At 43.2% G+C, this 20,061-nt stretch overlaps 3 protein-coding genes across 3 annotated transcripts; 2 read left to right on the top strand and 1 right to left on the bottom strand.

The window, feature by feature from the left end:
- Positions 1-9: 9 nt before the first annotated feature.
- On the top strand, positions 10-1,225 carry LOC118403071 (5-hydroxytryptamine receptor 3A-like). Its single transcript, XM_035801507.1, has 3 exons — positions 10-127; positions 441-573; positions 847-1,225. Exons 1-3 carry the CDS (start codon positions 10-12, stop codon positions 1,223-1,225), a joined length of 630 nt encoding a protein of 209 aa, XP_035657400.1.
- Positions 1,226-5,108: 3,883 nt separating this feature from the next.
- LOC118403306 (G/T mismatch-specific thymine DNA glycosylase-like) lies at positions 5,109-12,120 on the bottom strand. Its single transcript, XM_035801966.1, has 4 exons — positions 11,745-12,120; positions 9,354-9,603; positions 7,910-8,340; positions 5,109-6,423 (listed from the first exon to the last, which is right to left on the bottom strand). The coding sequence occupies exons 1-4, from the start codon at positions 11,787-11,789 to the stop codon at positions 6,094-6,096; spliced, it is 1,056 nt and encodes a 351-aa protein (XP_035657859.1). The 5' UTR covers positions 11,790-12,120; the 3' UTR covers positions 5,109-6,093.
- A 361-nt stretch (positions 12,121-12,481) lies between these two features.
- Positions 12,482-18,917, top strand: LOC118403708 (autophagy-related protein 13-like). Its single transcript, XM_035802481.1, has 5 exons — positions 12,482-12,703; positions 14,948-15,205; positions 15,723-15,893; positions 16,423-16,551; positions 18,159-18,917. Exons 1-5 carry the CDS (start codon positions 12,614-12,616, stop codon positions 18,867-18,869), a joined length of 1,359 nt encoding a protein of 452 aa, XP_035658374.1. The 5' UTR covers positions 12,482-12,613; the 3' UTR covers positions 18,870-18,917.
- The last annotated feature ends 1,144 nt before the right edge of the window (positions 18,918-20,061 follow it).

The raw sequence follows: 20,061 nt of genomic DNA, 5'->3' as shown, positions 1-20,061 counted from the left end.
ACCTTCATCATGCCCATAGACAAGGGAGACCGGATCTCCTTCGGAGTGACCATCCAGCTCTCCATGGTCGTGTCTCTCGTGTTTGTCACGGAGGTACTTCCTGTGAAAGGAGCGCTGCCATATTTCGGTGAGGACAAAAAAATTTCCCTGTTCTTCTTTTGTCCACTGGTCCTTACCTCACTCAAACCATTTAAACACAAAATAGCCTTTGTTAAGATTCATTTAGTATTCTAGAAACTGGAAAACTAAGGCTCTTGAATCACAACTGGAATTTACCTGGCCGATCTTTCGGTAACTCCTCAGCTACCTTTCTGAGTATCTGGGAAGAGTAAGGGACATGCTACTTAAGTTGTGATTCAAGAACCCCATTTTCCAATGACCAATCCCATAAAGATGCCACGGAACATTCCGGTAACTGTTTCCCACGTGTGATGTTACAGCCTCGCTGATCGTCGTGTGCATGGCGCTGATGGGACTTTTCCTCCTCTTCACCTTGTACATCATCAGCCTCCACGACAAGGAGGGGAGTCTGTCTCCGATGGCGAAGACTTTCTTTCTCCGCTACATGGCAAAGTACGTACTACTCAAAACAATGTTTTGGGGTTACACTAAAAAGCAAATCTACATGCGAAGCTGCCCACATCACGGATTGTTTCCTTGACCTTAGTTCCCTAGATTTGTTCCCAGCGGGTTGGTTTGAGTTCCCCAATTGATCTTGTGCTCAGAACGAAGTGACCATCCTTCGGGGCAGTTTAACGTCTTTTGGATGCACTGCAATCTGATTGGCAGCTTTAATTCATATTTTATCGACTAATATTTTTGTTGTTGTTGTTGTTGTTTGTTCAGGTTCCTGCTGCTCGGAGACCTCACAGAGAAGGAGGCTGCGAGCGGGGATGGAGAAGCTGGCCTGACCGGCGGGAAGCTGGCCTGGCCTAAGCGGGCCAACCGCGTGGTCCCTGCCGATGACGTGGTGGTGACCGACGTGGAGACTCCCGCCGCTGTCTCCAAGACAACCCGCCAGCACACCCGCCTGGAGGCAGCCCTGGAGGAACAGACCTCTTGCCTGCGTAACCTGATCCGCATGGCTGAGGAGCAGGCGGTGCAGGGCGAGCCGAAGGTGTCCGATTACACCTTGCTGACCCAGGTGCTAGACAGGCTGTGCCTTGTCCTGTACGTCATCAGCGTTGCCGTGGCCGTGCCCATGACCATGTATCTGGGCAAGTAAAGGGAGAGTTCCAGTTTTCTCAGCATAGTCTGAGCATAGGGGCCCCTATGCTGTAATTTTGACACTCTATGCTGTGATTTGGACCCCTTATGCTGTGATTTGGACCCCTACGTTGTGATTTGGACCCCTATACTGGGGTTTAGACCCCCATGCTGTCATTTGGACCTCCAATACTGCGATTTGGACCCCCCATGCTGCCATTTGGACCCCTATACTGTAATTTGGACCGCCTTTGCTGTGATTTAGACCCAAATGCTGTGATTTTGCCCCTATATGCTATGATTGGGACCCCCCCATGCTGTAATCCAGACCCCCTATGCTGTGATTTAGACCCCCTATACTGTGATTCTGCCCCATATGCTGTGATTTAGAAACCATTTAGACCCCCCCCCCCTCCTATGCGGTAGTTTTGCCCCCCTCCCTATGCTATGATTTCGGCCCCTATGCTGTGATTTGGACGTCTGTGCTGTGATTTGGGTCCCCAATGCTGTGATTTGGACCTCTGTGCTGTGATATGGGTCCCCTATTCTGTTTCTGAACCCACGGGGACTTGTTTCTTCCTGGGGAGAAACCCTGGAACTTTCATAGTTACTTGATCGATTGTTGGCTTAAAAACAGGACTGTTACTAAGGGGAAACTTGACAAAATTTGCCTGCCAAAATGAAAGCAATAGTAAGAGTCTTGGGGATTATGAATTGTACAAATTTCTGAGAGAGGATGTGGCCCCGACTGTGACCATTGACTTCGGCACTCTGCACGTGGCATATTGCGCCGCGGAAACTTGGCTTTTAGAGCCTTATGCTTTGGAAACTTCCGAATGAGAACCTCGGTGTTCAGACTGTAATTATGTCCCCTATGCTATGATTTTGGCTCTATGCTCCTGCTGTGATTTAGACCCCTATGCTGTGAGGACCCCGGTGTTCAGACTCAGGGGCTCCGTAAAACACGCCTGAGCACAATCACAGCCAGGTCTATTGCTGTGCATTTATGGTAGCTTTAAATGATCAATATGCACAGACAGAGCTGCCCAATTGTTAACAAAGGATTAGTGATGAAGATGAGCAATGATATGAATGTGTGATGAGCCTATAGGGAGTATTACTTAGACAATATGTTGTATTTTCTTAAAAGGTACTCAATGTAAGATTAAGAAGATTCAGAAAATGCTTGAAGTAAATTTTGTGACCATTTCTTTAAATGGTATGTGTGTCTCAAATGAATTGGATAACAATAGGTAATAAAAATGTGAGAACAACAGACCAAACAAAACTCATAGAAAAGCTTACAGTGTGATTACATTCTGCCAGGGTTTTTTTTGGTACCAGAAAAAATGGGGGAACCAGAGTGTGAATCTTATGTGTGGCATTTATAAGTGTCATAAATTTGGAATGATGTGCTAAAATGTGCATCCCAATGTCAATAACTGTTTACTGTAAATGCAGAAATGTTCGCGGTGGTTTAATGTTCGCGGTTTTCACGGTGGCCACTTCGAATTCACCGCGAATTTAAAACCACCGCGAACATTTTTCCTTGGTAGTAAGAGACTACAGTGCATGGTGCTACCGCGAAGTTAAAACCACCTCGAGAAGTCCCTTTTCCCGCAACGCGAAATCAAATCCCCACGAACTTAAATGTATTTACAGTACATTAAAGATTTTGCTTTTTTGGTCTTACCGTAAAAACAAAATTTCTACTATTTTTAACTTATTTAAACCTATTTATTTATCTACATATGAAAAGCATGCAGCCTTAAGGCGTTTTCAGTGTGTCCTGGGGAAGACCCCAAACATAGATAAGGCCACAGCAAGTAAATTTTATGGATGACATCCTCTGCAGACTGCAAAAATAATGCGATAGGGCGAAAAAAAAACAAGATGGGTGAAAAAAAACAAGATGGCTACATTTTCAAAAATAGGCACCATGAAGTTGTGATGAATGTTGTAACAACAATTAAAGGGACAAAACATGGTAGAAGAGCCGACAAGGCATTCATTCCTGTATTCAAGACATGTACTGGTGTGCTAAAAGTGACACTAGTGTGGTAGACTGGCATCACCATCAAAGTTGGTAACCACACTCATGGCATCCATATTGGTGTCACTTTTACAACTCTCCAGTAAGTTTGTTTTCTACGACTACAGTCCCGGGTACATCGCAAGTGCCACTTCTACTAGTACAATTACCAGGCTACAACACAACATTTTTGCTCATTTTGGTACTTTATCGCCATGTTGACCATCCCTGCAGAAGAAAAAAATTCTCGTTTTTTTTTCTGAAATCAGACGAAAATTAATGCGCGCGCTGATGTCATCCATAAAATTTACTTGCTATGGCCTAAGAACCAAAAAAAGAGTGACCTTCTTGTGAATATTTGCTAAAATGCTGCGTTTTCCATCTGTAGACTCTTGTTCCATTCATATCTTCTGTCACTTCACAAATAGATTTCTATTGTAAGTATCGATCCGTTGTGTAAACACACCCAAACACAACCCTGGAGCCAAACTGTTACAGCTTCACTTACATTCTATGTACTGGTTCATCTTGGAAGGAATACATGTACGGACAGGGCTGCCTAACCAGCCTGTGGCTATTACATACGGCAAGGTCTGCTGACAAAGAAAACATCCAGCTGTTCCATGTAAACTACTGTTTCTTCATATCTGTCAACTTATGCATCATTAGGAAATTCTGTTAGATTGCGTGTAATTATTACCTGAGCATGTGTTATTATTATATTCAGATATAGTGTAAGTGATATATAGAATTCACTTCATAGCTGTTGCAGCAGCAATATTGTAAGTCACAGACACCCTAGATCCCATACATGATAAGCTGGCAAAACTGTGTTAACAACAACGAGCACACGGTACACTGTATGTGCCTGCAGGGTTTGTCTGATTATATGCATGCATGTTAGCAAGAAACTGAAATGTTAAAAAGCGTGAGTTTTATATTAAAACATAACGCACAAACTGGGTGTCTGTTATTACTGCGTTTCATGGGTTACTGTAAATTGTTGTCTGTGTGTGTGTGTGTGTGTGTGTGTGCATATGTACATAAGTGTTTGTTCGCATGTGTGTGTGTGTGTGTGTGTGCATATGCACGTGTGTGTGGTGTGTGCGCGTGTGTGTGTGTGTGTGTGTGCATATGTACATAAGTGTGTATGCGCGTGCGTGTGTCTGTGTGTGTCTGCATATGTACGTGTGTGTGCGTTTGTTCACATGTGTGTGCGGCTTTGTGTGTGTGTGCGTGTGCGTGTGTGTGTGTGCAGTTTAAAACTATTTGGCTAAGGTATGGGGTCGTGGAACTCTGGTTATCTTTGTTCCACTGCAGGTGATGACGTCATCTCCGGATGAATAATTATAAGCTGAGAAGGGCTGTCTTTGTCAAGAAGCCTGATAAAACAGACCCTTCTATTCTAAATCATCTCCGCTAAATACTTCCCTATATACACACTATATATGATGATGATGATGATATACACACTGGCAACCTAAAGTCATATTTGTCGCATACATGTTGCTTCCAGTGCATACATGTATGTCTGACAACATAAAACAAAATAAACCTATTCCTTCTGAAATGAATAAATAATATTCCAGGCCAGACCAAGCATGATAACCATCCTCTGTAGTTACTGGTGGCTCTATGTCTTTGCTTGCTTGCGGAAATGTAAAGCCCAGTAACTATTGCAGATGGTACTCTGGCAACAATGGTGGCTATACAAAACATTGCCCACAAGTTTATCTCTGAATCATTTCCAAGCCAGCTTGCATTGTTGCTTATGAAAAGATAAAGTCCACTATCTATTGCGGATGGTACCCTGGCTAGAATGGTGGCTGTACAGAACATTGCCAACAAGTTTATCTCTGAATCATTATTTTCCAAGCCAGCTTGCATTGTTAGGTATTCTTTGCACTTGTTTCTGACGACCACACACACACACCGGCTAATGTCTACATGTGTCATCACACAAAGAAACACAATATAGGATCTCTACGTACCATATGGTGCAACAACATATGCTAAAATCTTACCAATACTGGAAATTCAACAAGACACAAGTTGTTATTCTCCACGAGGAGGTTGGGTCACGGAGATAGTAGTGGTCAGGATTTTTATTGAGGGGTGTGAGCCAGTAAAAATCATGACTACTACTATCTCCGTGCCCCAACCTCTGCCTGGAGAATAACAACTTGTCTTGTATTAAGATATAATACAAATATAAAAGCCCTGAGAAAATGATAATACTGTTGTAAAGTTTGACAATTGTCATTAAAAAGGGTAATCTACAAGGGCAATATCAAAAACACACTTGTATTATTTGGTTCAAGTTGGTTGGAAATTGTGCAAAATGTTTACCCATTACTATAAGGGGTAAATGTTATAATAATTACACATTCTTTCAGGTGGCGAAAAATGAAGTTTGTACACTTCAGTTCATGATTCTCACATCCTAAATGCTACAGTTTACTCCTAGATTATAAGACAGTGGAGATGGGCTAAGTCTTGATCAGAAAATCCTGCCCCATTCCAAAGTAAACCCTACATTTGAGATGGATCAGTAAAAATGCTTCTGTATGAAGCCTACAAATGTGCAAATCTGTGAAATACTGGTCAACTTTATATCAAGACTTTATCATTAAAAGTGCCTGTTTGGTCCTAATCATAAGGAAACCCTGAGTATCTACAAATTCTACATGTACACTACAGTTACTGAGAGCCAATACATGTATCTGGTATGTGACCTACAAATTAAAAATGCTTCACAACAAACCACAGAGATGTACAAATTTGCATGTAAAACTATACAAATGTTAGCCTTCCTATCCAATGTCCCATAAGAATACCCTTAGTATTTGTACTAGTTACTGAGAGGTGATATCAGGTATGTGGTCCACAAAGTCCATTGGAGGGAACACATTGTCCCAATTAGGTTGCGGAGCATCACCTGTACCTGCAGCTGCAACACCTGGAGCCGCACCTGGTGCCGCACCTGCAGCAGGTGGGTCCGCATGCACGTGTGCACCTGCGCAGGTGTCCACATCAAAGTTCTTCTCCTGCTTGACCTTGGTCCTCTTGGCGTCCTCGATGGCCTTGATGAGGTCGAAGGAGTAGTCGGTTTCCTCCACCTCTCGGTCTTCCTGGATTCCTTTAAGCTCGTTTCTCAGCCTCTTCAGACGCAGGTAGAACTGAACCTGGAGATATAAGGAAAAAAGGGAAAAGTGTTATCAGTGAAACACAACAGGTGAGTAGTCAGTCTCCTCCACCTCTCGGTCCTCCTGGATTCCTTTCAGCTCCTTTCTCAGCCTCTTCAGACGCAGGTAGAACTGGACCTGGAGGATATATATGTACAAGCACAAAGAAATGTGTTTAATCAGTGAAACAAAGAGGTCTGAAACACAAGAGGTCAAAGTCAAAGTCAAGTAGTGCAGTCTCCTGGATTCCTTTATGCTTGTTTCTCAACCTCTTGAGATGCAGGTAGAACTGGACCTGGAGATATAAGGACAGGAAAGGTGTTATCAGTGAAACACAAGATGTGGGTGGTACAGTCTAGCGCCTGGCTCCCAGGATTCTTACCTAACGTACTAAGCACAACACTAAAAGGTCCAGACTGGTCAGTTAGTTTCTCTCAGCCTCTTCAGACGGAGGTAAAACTGGACCTGGAGATACAAGAACAGGGAAAGGTGTTATTAGTGAAACACGATAGGCCTGAAACACAAGAGGTACGTAGTACAGTCTCCTCCACCTCTCGGTCCTCCTGGATTCCTTTCAGCTCGTTTCTCAGCCTCTTCAGACGGAGATAAAAGTGGAACTGGAGGTGCAAGAACAGGGAACGGTCAGTGAAACGGGATAGACCTGAAACACAAGAGGTACGTAGTACAGTCTCATGGCTCCCGGGATTCCTTTCAGTTCCTTTCTCAGCCTCATCAGATGCAGGTAGAACTGGACCTGGAGATATAAAGACAGTACAGTCTCCTGGCTCCCGAAATTTAAAACCAGACAGCCAGCTCATGAACACAACACACTAATTGCAAGGCTAAAAGTTCCTGACCAGTAAGACCGGTCATGTGAGTAATGGTGGCACTTGTACAGACCAGGCAAACAGATTGCCAATCCTACCAGCAAGTGCCTGTTTGCCTGTTCATCTGTCGAAAAATCGACAGGAGAATCCGAATGGTGGCACTTGAACCCAACTGTTACAACAGGGAAGTTTGTCTGGTAGAGAACAGATATCAATAAATAGTTTCATAAGGTTCTGATCTTAAGACTCTCACCTTATCCTGCGCCCGAGGAAACTGTGCACACCTAGCGCTGGATGTGTTAAACACTCACCTTATCCTGAGCCCTGGGGAACTGTGCACACCTAGCGCTGGATGTGTTAAACACTCACCTTATCCTGAGCCCTGGGGAACTGTGCACACCTAGCGCTGGATGTGTTAAACACTCACCTTATCCTGAGCCCTGGGGAACTGTGCACACCTAGCACTGGATGTGTTAAACTCTCACCTTATCCTGAGCCCTGGGGAACTGTGCACACCTAGCGCTGGATGTGTTAAACAGACTCCTTATCCTGAGCCCGAGGAAACTGTGCACACCTAGCGCTGGATGTGTTAAACACTCACCTTATCCTGAGCCCTGGGGAACTGTGCACACCTAGCGCTGGATGTGTTAAACTCTCACCTTATCCTGAGCCCGAGGGAACTGTGCACACCTAGCACTGGAGGATGGCATGACGAATATCCTGGTGTTCGTGCCTGGCACCAAATCTGGCTGCTGTCCAAACTGGAAATCTTTTTTCAGCTTCTTCCCAAAGAAAACCGTGGAGAAAGCATCGTAGATGCTCTTCCCGTTGAAGGCCGCAATCCTCGGCTGGTACTTTTGCAGCTTCCCGACAAGAATCTTCGCCCCCTCCCCCATCTCTTTCCGCGAGAGGTCCTTGCTTCCTGGCGTTGTTCTTTCCACGACGTTCGTGAATCCGATGCCGTAGTTGATCAGTTTGAAGTCGTCCATGGCCGTCATGGGTCGGTCGATCAGTCTGGACATGTAGATGCACTTCCAGAAGTGGTTACCAGGCCCAGGGTAGTGGTGGCCGACATACGCTGCCATGAGACCTGTACATGATGTAAAAATGATTAACGAACATGATTAACGATGAGTCTGGACATGTAGAGGCACTTCCAGAAGTGGTTACCAGGCCCGGGGTAGTGGTGGCCGACATACGCTGCCATGAGACCTGTACATGATGTAAAAATGATTAACGAACATGATTAACGAACATGATTAACGATGAGTCTGGACATGTAGAGGCACTTCCAGAAGTGGTTACCAGGCCCGGGGTAGTGGTGGCCGACATACGCTGCCATGAGACCTGTACATGATGTAAAAATGATTAACGAACATGATTAACGAACATAATTAACGATGAGTCTGGACTTGTAGAGGCACTTCCAGAAGTGGTTACCAGGCCCGGGGTAGTGGTGGCCGACATACGCTGCCATGAGACCTGGGTAAAGGTAAAATTAAGGTAAAATATAAAGGGTGGTCTCATAGTGGAGAATAGCCTTTTTGATCTACTGGAAGTTGTTAATATCCACTGTGCCTATGACGAGGTATTGGAAGGCAAAGCCCATCCCTCTCCTTCCACCTTCCCAACTGAAGTCAGGCGCCCATTTGTACACCTGGATGGAGTAAGGAATGTTGTGTGAAGTGCCTACAACTAGTACAAGCATGACAGGATTTGAACACTGTCATTAAACCTACAGATGATGACTCAAATGACTTTAGATGTACCAACTGAACTGATACTAGTAATGAAATCAATCTCCAAGGAGACTTGAGATTGCTTATTCAATAAATTGATATCTGATATTTGTTATCAGAAATACAATGTACATATACAGTCATAGGAGGGGCATCCTCACTAGATTAGAAATAGAATTATGATTTCTTTGAATAATGCCTTAAGTAGCTAGACATCTGAATTCTGATGTGCAAAGCTTATACAGATACAGACTAGTACATATGAGCAAGAAGGTTGAAATATGAAGAGAATGATTTACAAAAAAACAACAACACAGGTCTGCTCTGAGTGTGTATATCCTAGAAATATAAATTATACACAGACCTGGGTTGATTCCGATGATGACAATGTCCAAGTTGGGACTGAGATGGTCAGGTAGCGTCCTCAACAGGAGTTCAGACTCAGGTGTGCCCTTGAAGCGGTCGATTTTTCTCTTGGGTTTCTTCTCGACCTTCATGGTGTCGGTGATCTTCTCCTGTTTCTTGGCCTGACTCTTGGGAGGCCGGCCTCTCGGCTTCTTCTTGGGGGCTGACTTGGCTGGTGTGGCCTCCATGGGGACTTCCTGGGGGAGGGGCTGAAGAAAGTTTCCCCACATATTTAGAATCTCATATACTGATGAAGGGACATATATATATATATTACAGGAAAACAGACAAATCATCAAGTTATTAAAGGAGGCATGATCCTTTCTTTATTTACATTTTTGCTTCAAGGTCTTCACTTTACTTAATTTATTTAGCCAGATCAACGTACACTCAGGTCTAACTTCAACCTGTTCAATTCTAGAGTAGAGTTTGATTCCAATTTCACAATTAAATAAACATTAATATTGACCATATCCCCTTATGAAGACTCGATGGAGGCTTAAAGTGGCAATTTTTATTTCTTAATCCATTTATTTGCCATCTATTCTTAGACTATTAAAATTTCTTTAACATGAAATATAGGTCTGCTAGGATATAATTCTCTTCTTGCCACTGGAACCTGAACCTGTTCCAAGGGCCCTTTTGTGCTTTAAATCATGCGAGGTAATTAGTTGAATGTGTTAATTGATATTCATGAGGCCCTGTGAAGCCACCCGTAGCAAACCATCAGTCCTGGAATGCCACTGTCAGTGGCTGGACAGGCCCTGACAGAGGCATTTCAGACGCAAATCAGCAGAAGACCTCCACTGACAGGCCTGCAATACGTCTGGCAAGTACAAATCGGGCTCTGCACTGATCTGGGACTGTCTTGACAGGCCTGAAAGCGCTTAGGACTGTCTTGACAGGCCTGAAATATGACTGTTGATGACAGTCCCACCACTGTCAGCCATGGCAAATCACAATCTTGTATTAATTAGGCATCTAGCGAATCAGATACCAGCTCTTCAATTGGCTGCAGGCCCAGGGAAGTTTGAACTGAGACAGTTAGGTTTTGAGCTCAGCTAGAGAAGGACAGCAGGGATATTTACTCTGTATCCAGGCCTCCATCTCTCAGACTTTGCAGCTTGGAAAGGAGATTGATTGCCATAGCTATTGTTTGGAAGTACTGTGGATGTGGGGGGAAGTGTACATCATGTTTCTGAGGTAAGATATTAGTGACAAATGGCCACATTTTGAATTTTGACAATTGTTGGGAGGGGGGCATGGCAGACTGTGCTATAGACTGGGTGCCTTAAACAAATAGGTACAGAACTAACAATCATGTACATTTGTGTACCGTCAGTTGTTGTCTTGTTCTTTAAGAGACTTATTTGGTTGTGGTTTCAGAACTTCATATTATAAGCATTTTAAACTTGTCAAATCAATGACAGAGGAGGTATTGACGATGCCCCATTCTTGTCTATAATGGTCTTTCTGCTTCAGTTACTTTTTGAAGCATTTTGTAGTTGCATAAATTTCTGTACTCTATGTAGATAGAACCTAGTTAGCCAAAATCTTTCTATTGTTCAGTTTTTGTATAATTTTTACCTCCAAAATCTAGTACATGAGCAGAAGTGTTTTGTTATGTAAGAGCAGATCTACGACTGTCAGCGACTGTTTTACGTCTGTCAGCCTCTGGGAATCCACGACTGTCAGTCATGATTCAACGACTGTTTTACGACTGTTCTACGACTGTCAGCCACTGGGAATCTAGGACTGTCAGTCATGATTTAACGACTGTTTCTACGACTGAAAATTTGCATATTTTGTGAATAATTAGTGGCTGATACAGTGCACTGACAGGCCCTGATCAGAGGCAAAACAGTGCTGTCTGACAGTCACTGACAGTGCCATTCCAGGCCTGATAGTTTGTTAAGGGGCAGTTAGATGTTATTCACGCCCCTTAGTACAGACTCATAGTGCACACATCTAACACAACAATTACCCTCCAATCAAGTTTTGTAAAGTACAGCTTATTTGAGACAAACCCCGGGACAGTGTAATGGTTCAATGAATGAATGAATGGAATAACCTACGAGTAAAGAACTTGACAAAATAGATTGACAAAATATCCTCTTCTTCTTCGGGATAGGATCTTTCATACGATCAAATCATTCTGGTGGTTTTATAGCGGCCGTTACGCAGCAGATATCTATTTTCCTATCATGAAATTCCCTAAAATAAATACGAACGTTCCAGTCAGTTGCACAAATCCCCCATTCATTCAAATTTCGTTACACACAACTGGCCCTTTAACTAGAGGTCTGCTCACGCAAACCTGCTATGCAGCTAGAAAAATAAGAACCCTTACCTGTGGTGGTACACTCTTAGCTGCAGACATCGCACCTGCCGACATTTACAGACGATATTTGACGGTTGAAAACAGACGATCTGAAGAGAAGAATCCGTTCACTTAATCCCCAAACCGGCAGCCTTGCCTTTGTTTACGGTGCAGTTTTTCCCGTGCAAATTCGGACGTGGATATATCGATTTCGACGTAGTCCGGGGCTGAAATTTCTGATCTATGGGTGCTAGTTTGGTCCCTGGTACAGTCAGTAAAAGATCGGTCCACAGAAATGTTGAATTTTCGGTAAAAATGAGGTAAAATCCGCTATTTTCTGGTGCAGACGACAGACGGAGGGGAACGCTAAGGTCAGACGCGGGGCAGGATGGGATAGGTAGGGCAACGCCCTCCGGTAACCTGATCTCCGAGCAGATGTGAGGGGTGGACTTCTGTCGTTCATGGCGTGTTTTTACGAAAGTAACAAATGGTTTCAATGGCTATCTTTTACTAATACAACAAAATAACGTTACGTATTGTAATGTGTCTTGTAATTTTATACGTTAATCTTAATGTAAGATCACTTCTGAAAAAAAAAACACAATTCCATTCAACAGCTCAACTTTTTTCTTGAATATATCTAACATTAACATTTACATTATATTACATCAAAATATAGATAAATTGTTCACATTGAACATTGCGTATGAAATATTCAATCTTTTCGAATAAATAATTCAATTTCAAACCCTTCCTCCCCTGTCTGATAGTTGGTATCTCCCCGCGCATGTGCAAAGCGACCCTTCCTGTTCTATCCGCCATTTTCTGTCTGCGATTTTTCTCAACTCTAAAACCTGATGTTTTCCCGATAATTCCTGCCCTCTGTGCGCCTGTCAGCCATGACTGAGAACATAGAGGTGAACCTCAGTCCTCAGGACAAAAAGGACCTGGATAAATACATCAAGTTCCTCTGTCTCAAGAGTATTCAGGTAAGAAGAAGAAGTATACGTGATGTTGCTTTTACCTTAGCCAAGAAGAAGGTTGTTTGTCAGCGATTTGTAAACACCAGAGCCTGTATTCTGAACGATTGTCATGATGTTTAGTTACCTCCATGAAATGTCATGGAATGGAGGTTATATTTTCTGTTATGTGTCTCTGTCTGTGTAGATGATTACTCAAGAACGGCTGGATGGATTGGTTTCATACTTGTTGTGTTGGTGGGGTGTGATAAAAACTCGAATCGATGAGATCTTGGGAGCCGTATCTGTCGTTATAATCGATGTAATAATATCAGAAATCACCCCTATATTTGAGATATATTGGTACAGGCATCGTGCTGTATGTGTTTGTTAATGGGCTTATCTGCAAGCAGATAGTGAGGTGACAGCTGTTTGGGGAACCCCCAGTAGTTTTATTTATGTCTGCTTAGGACTGTTTGAAATATTTGTAACAGTTGGCACAGTAGTTACCTCCATGAAATATCATGGAGGTTATATTTTCTGTTATGTGTCTCTGTCTGTGTACAAGATTACTCAAGAACGGCTGGATGGATTGGTTTCATACTTGTTGTGTTGGTGGGCTGTGATGAAAGCTCGAATCGATGTGATTTGGGGCGCCGTATCTGTCGTTATAATCGATGTAATAATATCAGAAATCCCCCCTATATCTGCGATATATTGGAACAGGCATCGTGCTTTAAGTGTTTGTTAATGGGCTTAGCTCCAAGCAGATAGTGAGGTGATTTGTATGACAGCTGTTTGGGAACCCCGAGTTTTTTTGATATGATAATTAGTTTTATTTATGTCTGCTTAGGATATCATGGAGATGTGAAGCGTAAGTATAATTGTAAGAAGTTGAGGTACATTTAACGGTAATGCTTAACAGGTATGGATGTCTCACATACTGTACTGCTGATTTGAGTGACATGGTGATTAAAATGCCATTAGGTCCTCTCATCTTAGATGGGTTGGGTGTCAGAAGTTTTATGGGCGATACAGATGTTCTGATTTCGTTACGATAAGGGACAGTTGTTAGTTGTCTCTTTCGTAGCCAATGGTACTTGTTTTTTAGTAGACGGGGCTGGCGCCAAGTATTCATCTTACAGTTGATGTAGGGCTATCAGAGGAAAGTGTGCATCTCATTTTTGTACCGTGTGAACAGCTGATGTTATGACATATTGGTGGAAAATCAAATCACCATTTGACTTAAGTTGGCCACATCCCTTCTTCTTTCTGAGTTTCCCAACTTCCTCCCACCACACCGCTCTGAGGCACATAGTCGAACCTCAATAATGCTGACAACCTTAGACAGTTTAAATGCCAAACATCAAGCTTAAGGAACACCACGCTACCATATGCCGTCGGCCTCTTAAACGCACATTACACAATTAAGTGTCACATTTTAATAATTACTAATCAGATGGACATCCTCTGTGTCATTAAATAAATACACCACTACTTTCCCATAACATTTATAACCATTACTCTCAAATACAACCGACTATAAACATACATACCATCCACAAAAAGGCAATAAATATTTCATGGAGGTATGAGGTCCCGAACTCTAGTTGTTTGTATTTCTTTACAGGAACGGCCCAGTATTATTTGACAGGAACTGTCCAGTATCAAATAGATTTTGACGTTGATGACTTTTATTACTTTAGATTATGGGCTTATGTTCCCCCTAGCAGCTTTCCTTGATACTGCACTGCCAGTCCCACAAAATATTAAATTGAAGCTTGTTGTTTTCCTGTGTTGTTCAATGTTGACTTTGCTTGTCAATAAATGTTGTGTGTGAGACGTAATCAGACCTTGCAACAACTATTACAAAAGACCCATAGTCTTGTCTGTCCAAAGAACCATCAGAATTATCAATATCAGTCCATTTTCAACCAATAGCAGCATGACAATTAGAAGTTTGACCAATGAGAGGGTGGCTGCATGTCCTTCCGCAAAATATGATTGATCTATTCTTGCCCAGTGCAGAACAACTTGGCAAAAACTGTCCGAATTGTCTGTACCCGCCACGCATCAACTCATGATGCTAGCGAACGATTGAATTGAATCCCAAGGGTGGGATGGTGGGTAAGCGAAAGGCGAGCCCGCCCAACTCACGCGGCGGATGTCGCTCAGTGAGGTCAAAGGTCGCTTCTTTCAGAGAAATTCCACAAGATTTCTCTACTAGCAATCCTACCATAACTAACACAGATGAACTTTGTAACATTTCTGCAGGTGATAGTGCAGTCGCGCCTGGGTGACAAGGTCCGCACCAAGTCCAAACCCTCCACAACCGGTGCAGACTGGTTCAACCTGGGCATCACGGACGTGCCACGCGTGTTAGCGGAGGGGAAGCGGATCATATCAGGCCAGCTGCCGAGCCAGGGCCAGTCGTTATGTGTGGAGATCTCTCTGACAACATCTGAGGGGGACTCCATGATCCTGGAGACTTGGTGTCTGGGGATGAACGATCGCTCCGAGGCAGACATCAAGGTTTGTTTACACTCCTTTATCCGTTGCTTGATTATACTGCTGCTGGAGTCCCTGACGCAGGGGTAGGCAGCAGTTGGCTAGTCTTCACACCACGCCTCCATGCGGCTCTGTCCAGTGGGTCGACCCCTGTGACACTGCACACCTTGATGTCCTTCCTGACACACTCCATCCAAGTTTTTTTGTATTACATGTGCATTAAACCGCCTAATACATTACACACCAGGCCTGCCTTAAGTGAACAGTATCCAGTTAAATGTTTTAGTGGTAGACAGCTCTACATTAGTTTGACCTGATTTGCAGCTTCATTTTGAAATGCAGGGGAATTTTAGTTGCAGACTTTGCTAGTTGACAAATAAGGAATGAATTTTCATAACAAAGCTGTGTGATATATTACAGGTGAGCTACACGGTGTATAACCATATGGGGATCCTCCTCCGTTCTCTCTTCACCCTGACAAGAGTCACACTGGCGTACAGACTATCCCGTACCTAACGTTAGTGTTGTTGTTATATTTCAGGTCAGCTACACGGTGTATAACCGTATGGGGATCCTGCTACGGTCTCTCTTCACCCTCACCAGAGTCACCCCAGCGTACAGACTATCCCGTAAACAGGGAACAGACTTCGTCATCATGTACAGAATCTACTTCGGCGACGTCAAGTTTGACGGGCTGGGAGAGGGCTTCCAGGTTTGTTTGTTTGTCTTCTTGTGCTGCTAGTGCTATACTCTTTAAAAACCACAAAGAGGGATAATTGAGGGGTGTGGAGATTTTTACAGGGTGGCTGCCAGTCCAGCCATAAAGGCCTCTTCTGTCTGTGCTTGAACAATATGGCCCAACAGCTGATTCAACTCTCTAATGGTACATACTAGTAGAAAATCAATCTTTGCTGAGAAATGAGATCATGGTTTCCTCTGTTTTGTTCTTAAGTAAGATATATGATATAGTTTCCAGTGTTTTTGGAGTCCTTGTCTGATACTATACAGTATACAAAATAAGTACAATAGTTCAACTTAAGTTTAATCAACCTTGAAGAAATCATAATTATTTAGCAAGCCGAACAATGAGAACTCTGATTCACAAAGATGTCAAAATCATATCCATTTGGTTGAGTAACTGCTTTTTGTCATATCTTACTTATAACCAGAATGTTCAGCCTTATGTAATATTTACATGTTTACACACAAATAGCTAATATCTACATGTTTGTATCACCCAGGTGATGAGAGTCGGGGCAGTTCCCACGCCCATCGGTACACTAACGATGTCGGCAGCGTACCGCACCAAACTCACCATCCCGTCCGAGGGGTACGCGGGCTTACAGATGAAGGCAGACCACTACATGGCGGTAAGGATTTATTCTGTATCTGTACCTGTATCTGTATCTATATAACCGGTATAACCACCCTTCAGCGTAACACACCAGCTTCTGTATCTGTATCTATATAACCGGTATAACCACCCTTCAGCGTAACACACCAGCTTCTGTATCTGTATAGCCGGTATAACCACCCTTCAGCGTAACACACCAGCTTCTGTATCTGTATCTATATAGCCGGTATAACCGCCCTTCAGCGTAACACACCAGCTTCTGTATCTGTATAGCCGGTATAACTGCCCTTCAGCGTAACACACCAGCTTCTGTATCTGTATCTATATAGCCGGTATAACCGCCCTTCAGCGTAACACACCAGCTTCTGTATCTGTATCTATATAGCCGGTATAACCGCCCTTCAGCGTAACACACCAGCTTCTGTATCTGTATCTATATAGCCGGTATAACCGCCCTTCGGCGTAACACACCAGCTTCTGTATCTGTATCCATATAGCCAGTATAACCGCCCTTCGGCGTAACACACCAGCTTCTGTATCTGTATCCATATAGCCAGTATAACCGCCCTTCGGCGTAACACACCAGCTTCTGTATCTGTATCTATATAGCCAGTATAACCGCCCTTCGGCGTAACACACCAGCTTCTGTATCTGTATCCATATAGCCAGTATAACCGCCCTTCGGCGTAACACACCAGCTTCTGTATCTGTATCTATATAGCCAGTATAACCGCCCTTCGGCGTAACACACCAGCTTCTGTATCTGTATCTATATAACCGGTATAACTGCCCTTCAGCATGCAGGCCTTTGCAGGCACGCAGTGCGGCAGCAGCTGGTTATATTACACTGAATGACCCGTCACACCTAACTTTTGCGCATCTATCTGCAAGCGTTCTTTAAAACTATTCAGAGAAGATGCCCCTACTGTACTTGCTGATAACAAATTCCACTCTACGATAGTTCTGGGAAAATACAGATTTTTGAACACATCAATCCTAGGTTGGTGACTCTGGTATTTGAAGGCATGACTGTTTCTTGATTTAATTGTCGTAAAGAACATGTTTTGCTGTGGTGATGGAGTCAGAACACTATTCCTCGATTCTCAAGGCATTTCTAATTTTTTAGCAATTTGAGCTGTTCCAAATCTTTTTTAACTGTGTTTTAGAGTTAGTACTTAGTTAAGATTTTGAGTTATGTTAAGCTTGTGATCTTTTATCTTTAACCAAAATTATGCAATTCAGCCATTGAATTTGGCTGCTATGTGCTTGGTACAATGAATTATATTCCCCAGCTTTCCCACATTTACGGACGAACAAAAAGCCACTTTCCACTTAAAATCACAAAACCCACAAATTAAAGAAAAAGTGGGACTGTTTGTCTTCCTCTGCTTCCAAAAAAGAAGTCAAACCCAACCAATCTAGATATAGTCAACACCAGTATTCGAGTAGTCCCTTTGTATAAATCAAATTAGTATTATAATAATAATATTTATCACCATTCATTGTTACATGCATATTCCCTATGTTGTTTCTACCATTTACTTGCAATTAGCCTATGGGCATGAACTTGCAAATAAACTTTCTATATCAATGAAGTGAATAAACCATTCATTATCATTATAGAACACCCCGCCACGATACATCGGTCGGAACCCCTCCGAACCTCGGTTCCAAATCTACGCAGAGGACTTCCCCGATTGGGAGGATCCATTGCAGGAAGTGGGGGTGGGCTCGTGTTCCGTCTCACCGCCAAACCAGATGACCTTCTCCCGCGCAGCTACCCAGACTGACTTGCAGCAGTGTGCTGCGACCGTCGGGGAACAGGGTGAGCACTTGAACCTGTCCGCCGCGCCGAAGGTCGGAGCGTTCGCGCTGGGCAAGGACATTGGGAAGGACGGAGACGGGAACGTTTGTAACGTGCCGTTCGAACTACTGACGCAGCAGAAACCAGAGCCTCGCGAACGATCGTCGTCATCCCCGGTTCCCTTCCCAGACCAAACCGGGATGTTTGACCAATCAGACTGCTTGCGGCTGACATCATATGGTCTAGCCGGTTCGACAGGTTCATACGGAAGCCAGCTCTCGTCGTCTCCGCAAGAAGACTTCGTCGTTGTCGAAGTTCAGAAGCCAGCGTTCGGGAAATGTGACTCGAACAGTGACCTTGGAACGTTCTACAAGGAATGTCAGAACCCGCCGCAGCTCGTGACATTCGCGGACTCCAAACAGCCTTGCGTAACGGACACGCTCGCTTCCTTCACTGAGGATCTCGCAAAGTATGAGGATAATCTGGATGAATTTGATGAGTTTGTGTTGTCTCTGCAGGAGGACCAGTAGGCAAAGTTAAGGGGAACAGAAACAATTGGGTTCAATTTGATATTTAAAGGACGTCTTGGGGAAGTCTAGTCATAAATGTAAGTTCAAAAGCTTAGGTTTGAACTGTTAATATAAGACTTATCCAAATTCTCCACAGAACACAACTGTCAAGCACAGTAGTTTGAGGGTATGGACTACATGTATAAGCCAAATCACAGCTGTAACAGTTACTGCAAGATGCATTCTGCATGATATGTCAAACTCTTAACTGTCCAACTCCAGTCCTTATCAAGGAATGAGCAAGCCATCACTTCAATCTGTGATGTCATGTTATGTACTAGATAAAACATGTGACTCAGTGTGTACATGTGTTGACAACGTTAACACAACCTACACATGCCTTACTGATGTGCAGTACTGTTATGATTGTACATGTACATGTAATTAATACTAATTGTATTTTCAGTTTCTCACAAGCCTTTGTAGAGTAGAAATATTACATAAGAGCACCAATGCTAAAGTAGGCATGGAAATGGCACAACTCAAACCCTTGATAAAGCCACACAACTGTCTGTTTAAAAGGACACAAGAAGTCAAAGCCAATAGCTAGGATGAACTGTGCTTATATTAGTCTGGTCCAAGAAGAAGAAAAATCAAACAGATGAACAGAGGTTACACATTGTATGTGACTGTTTTGGAGCAGCAATTTGCTCCCAAAGGCTTAAACACTTGTGTACACGTGTCTGAAGTACATGTTTTAGTTAGGTACATTGTATGTCTGGGAACTTTCCTTAATCACAAGAGTTGGAATATTTATACCATAGATGCTTCACACATCATGGTAGAAATGTTGCTACCGCAGGTTGCAAACTCTAACTTGTTACTGCTTACTTGTTACACCAGTGTTGCAGAATGTAGCAATGTTGCCGCTTCAAGTCAATGCAAGAGAAAATGATACAAAGTATCCCTGTATATACCGATACTTCTGCTGTCCAGTCAGTTTCATATACTGATATGCTGTAGAAGGAATGTAAAGATGTAAAATATAAAATGAACGTCAAACTGTAATATGCTTCTTTCTATGTGGATTATTGGGAATAATTTTGTACTGCTAATTGTTGTTTAACTTGAAGCGCCAAGTAGCACATACAATGTAGAGCTTATGCTTCACACTACTAGTAGTTCCCCCCTCCCTACGAGTACCCTCTAATTA

The sequence above is a fragment of the Branchiostoma floridae genome, chromosome 16, assembly GCF_000003815.2.
Source record: "Branchiostoma floridae strain S238N-H82 chromosome 16, Bfl_VNyyK, whole genome shotgun sequence".
NCBI lineage: Eukaryota > Metazoa > Chordata > Leptocardii > Amphioxiformes > Branchiostomatidae > Branchiostoma > Branchiostoma floridae.
Note: the sequence above shows the minus strand (reverse complement) of the source record. Positions and strands in the feature narration are given on the sequence as shown.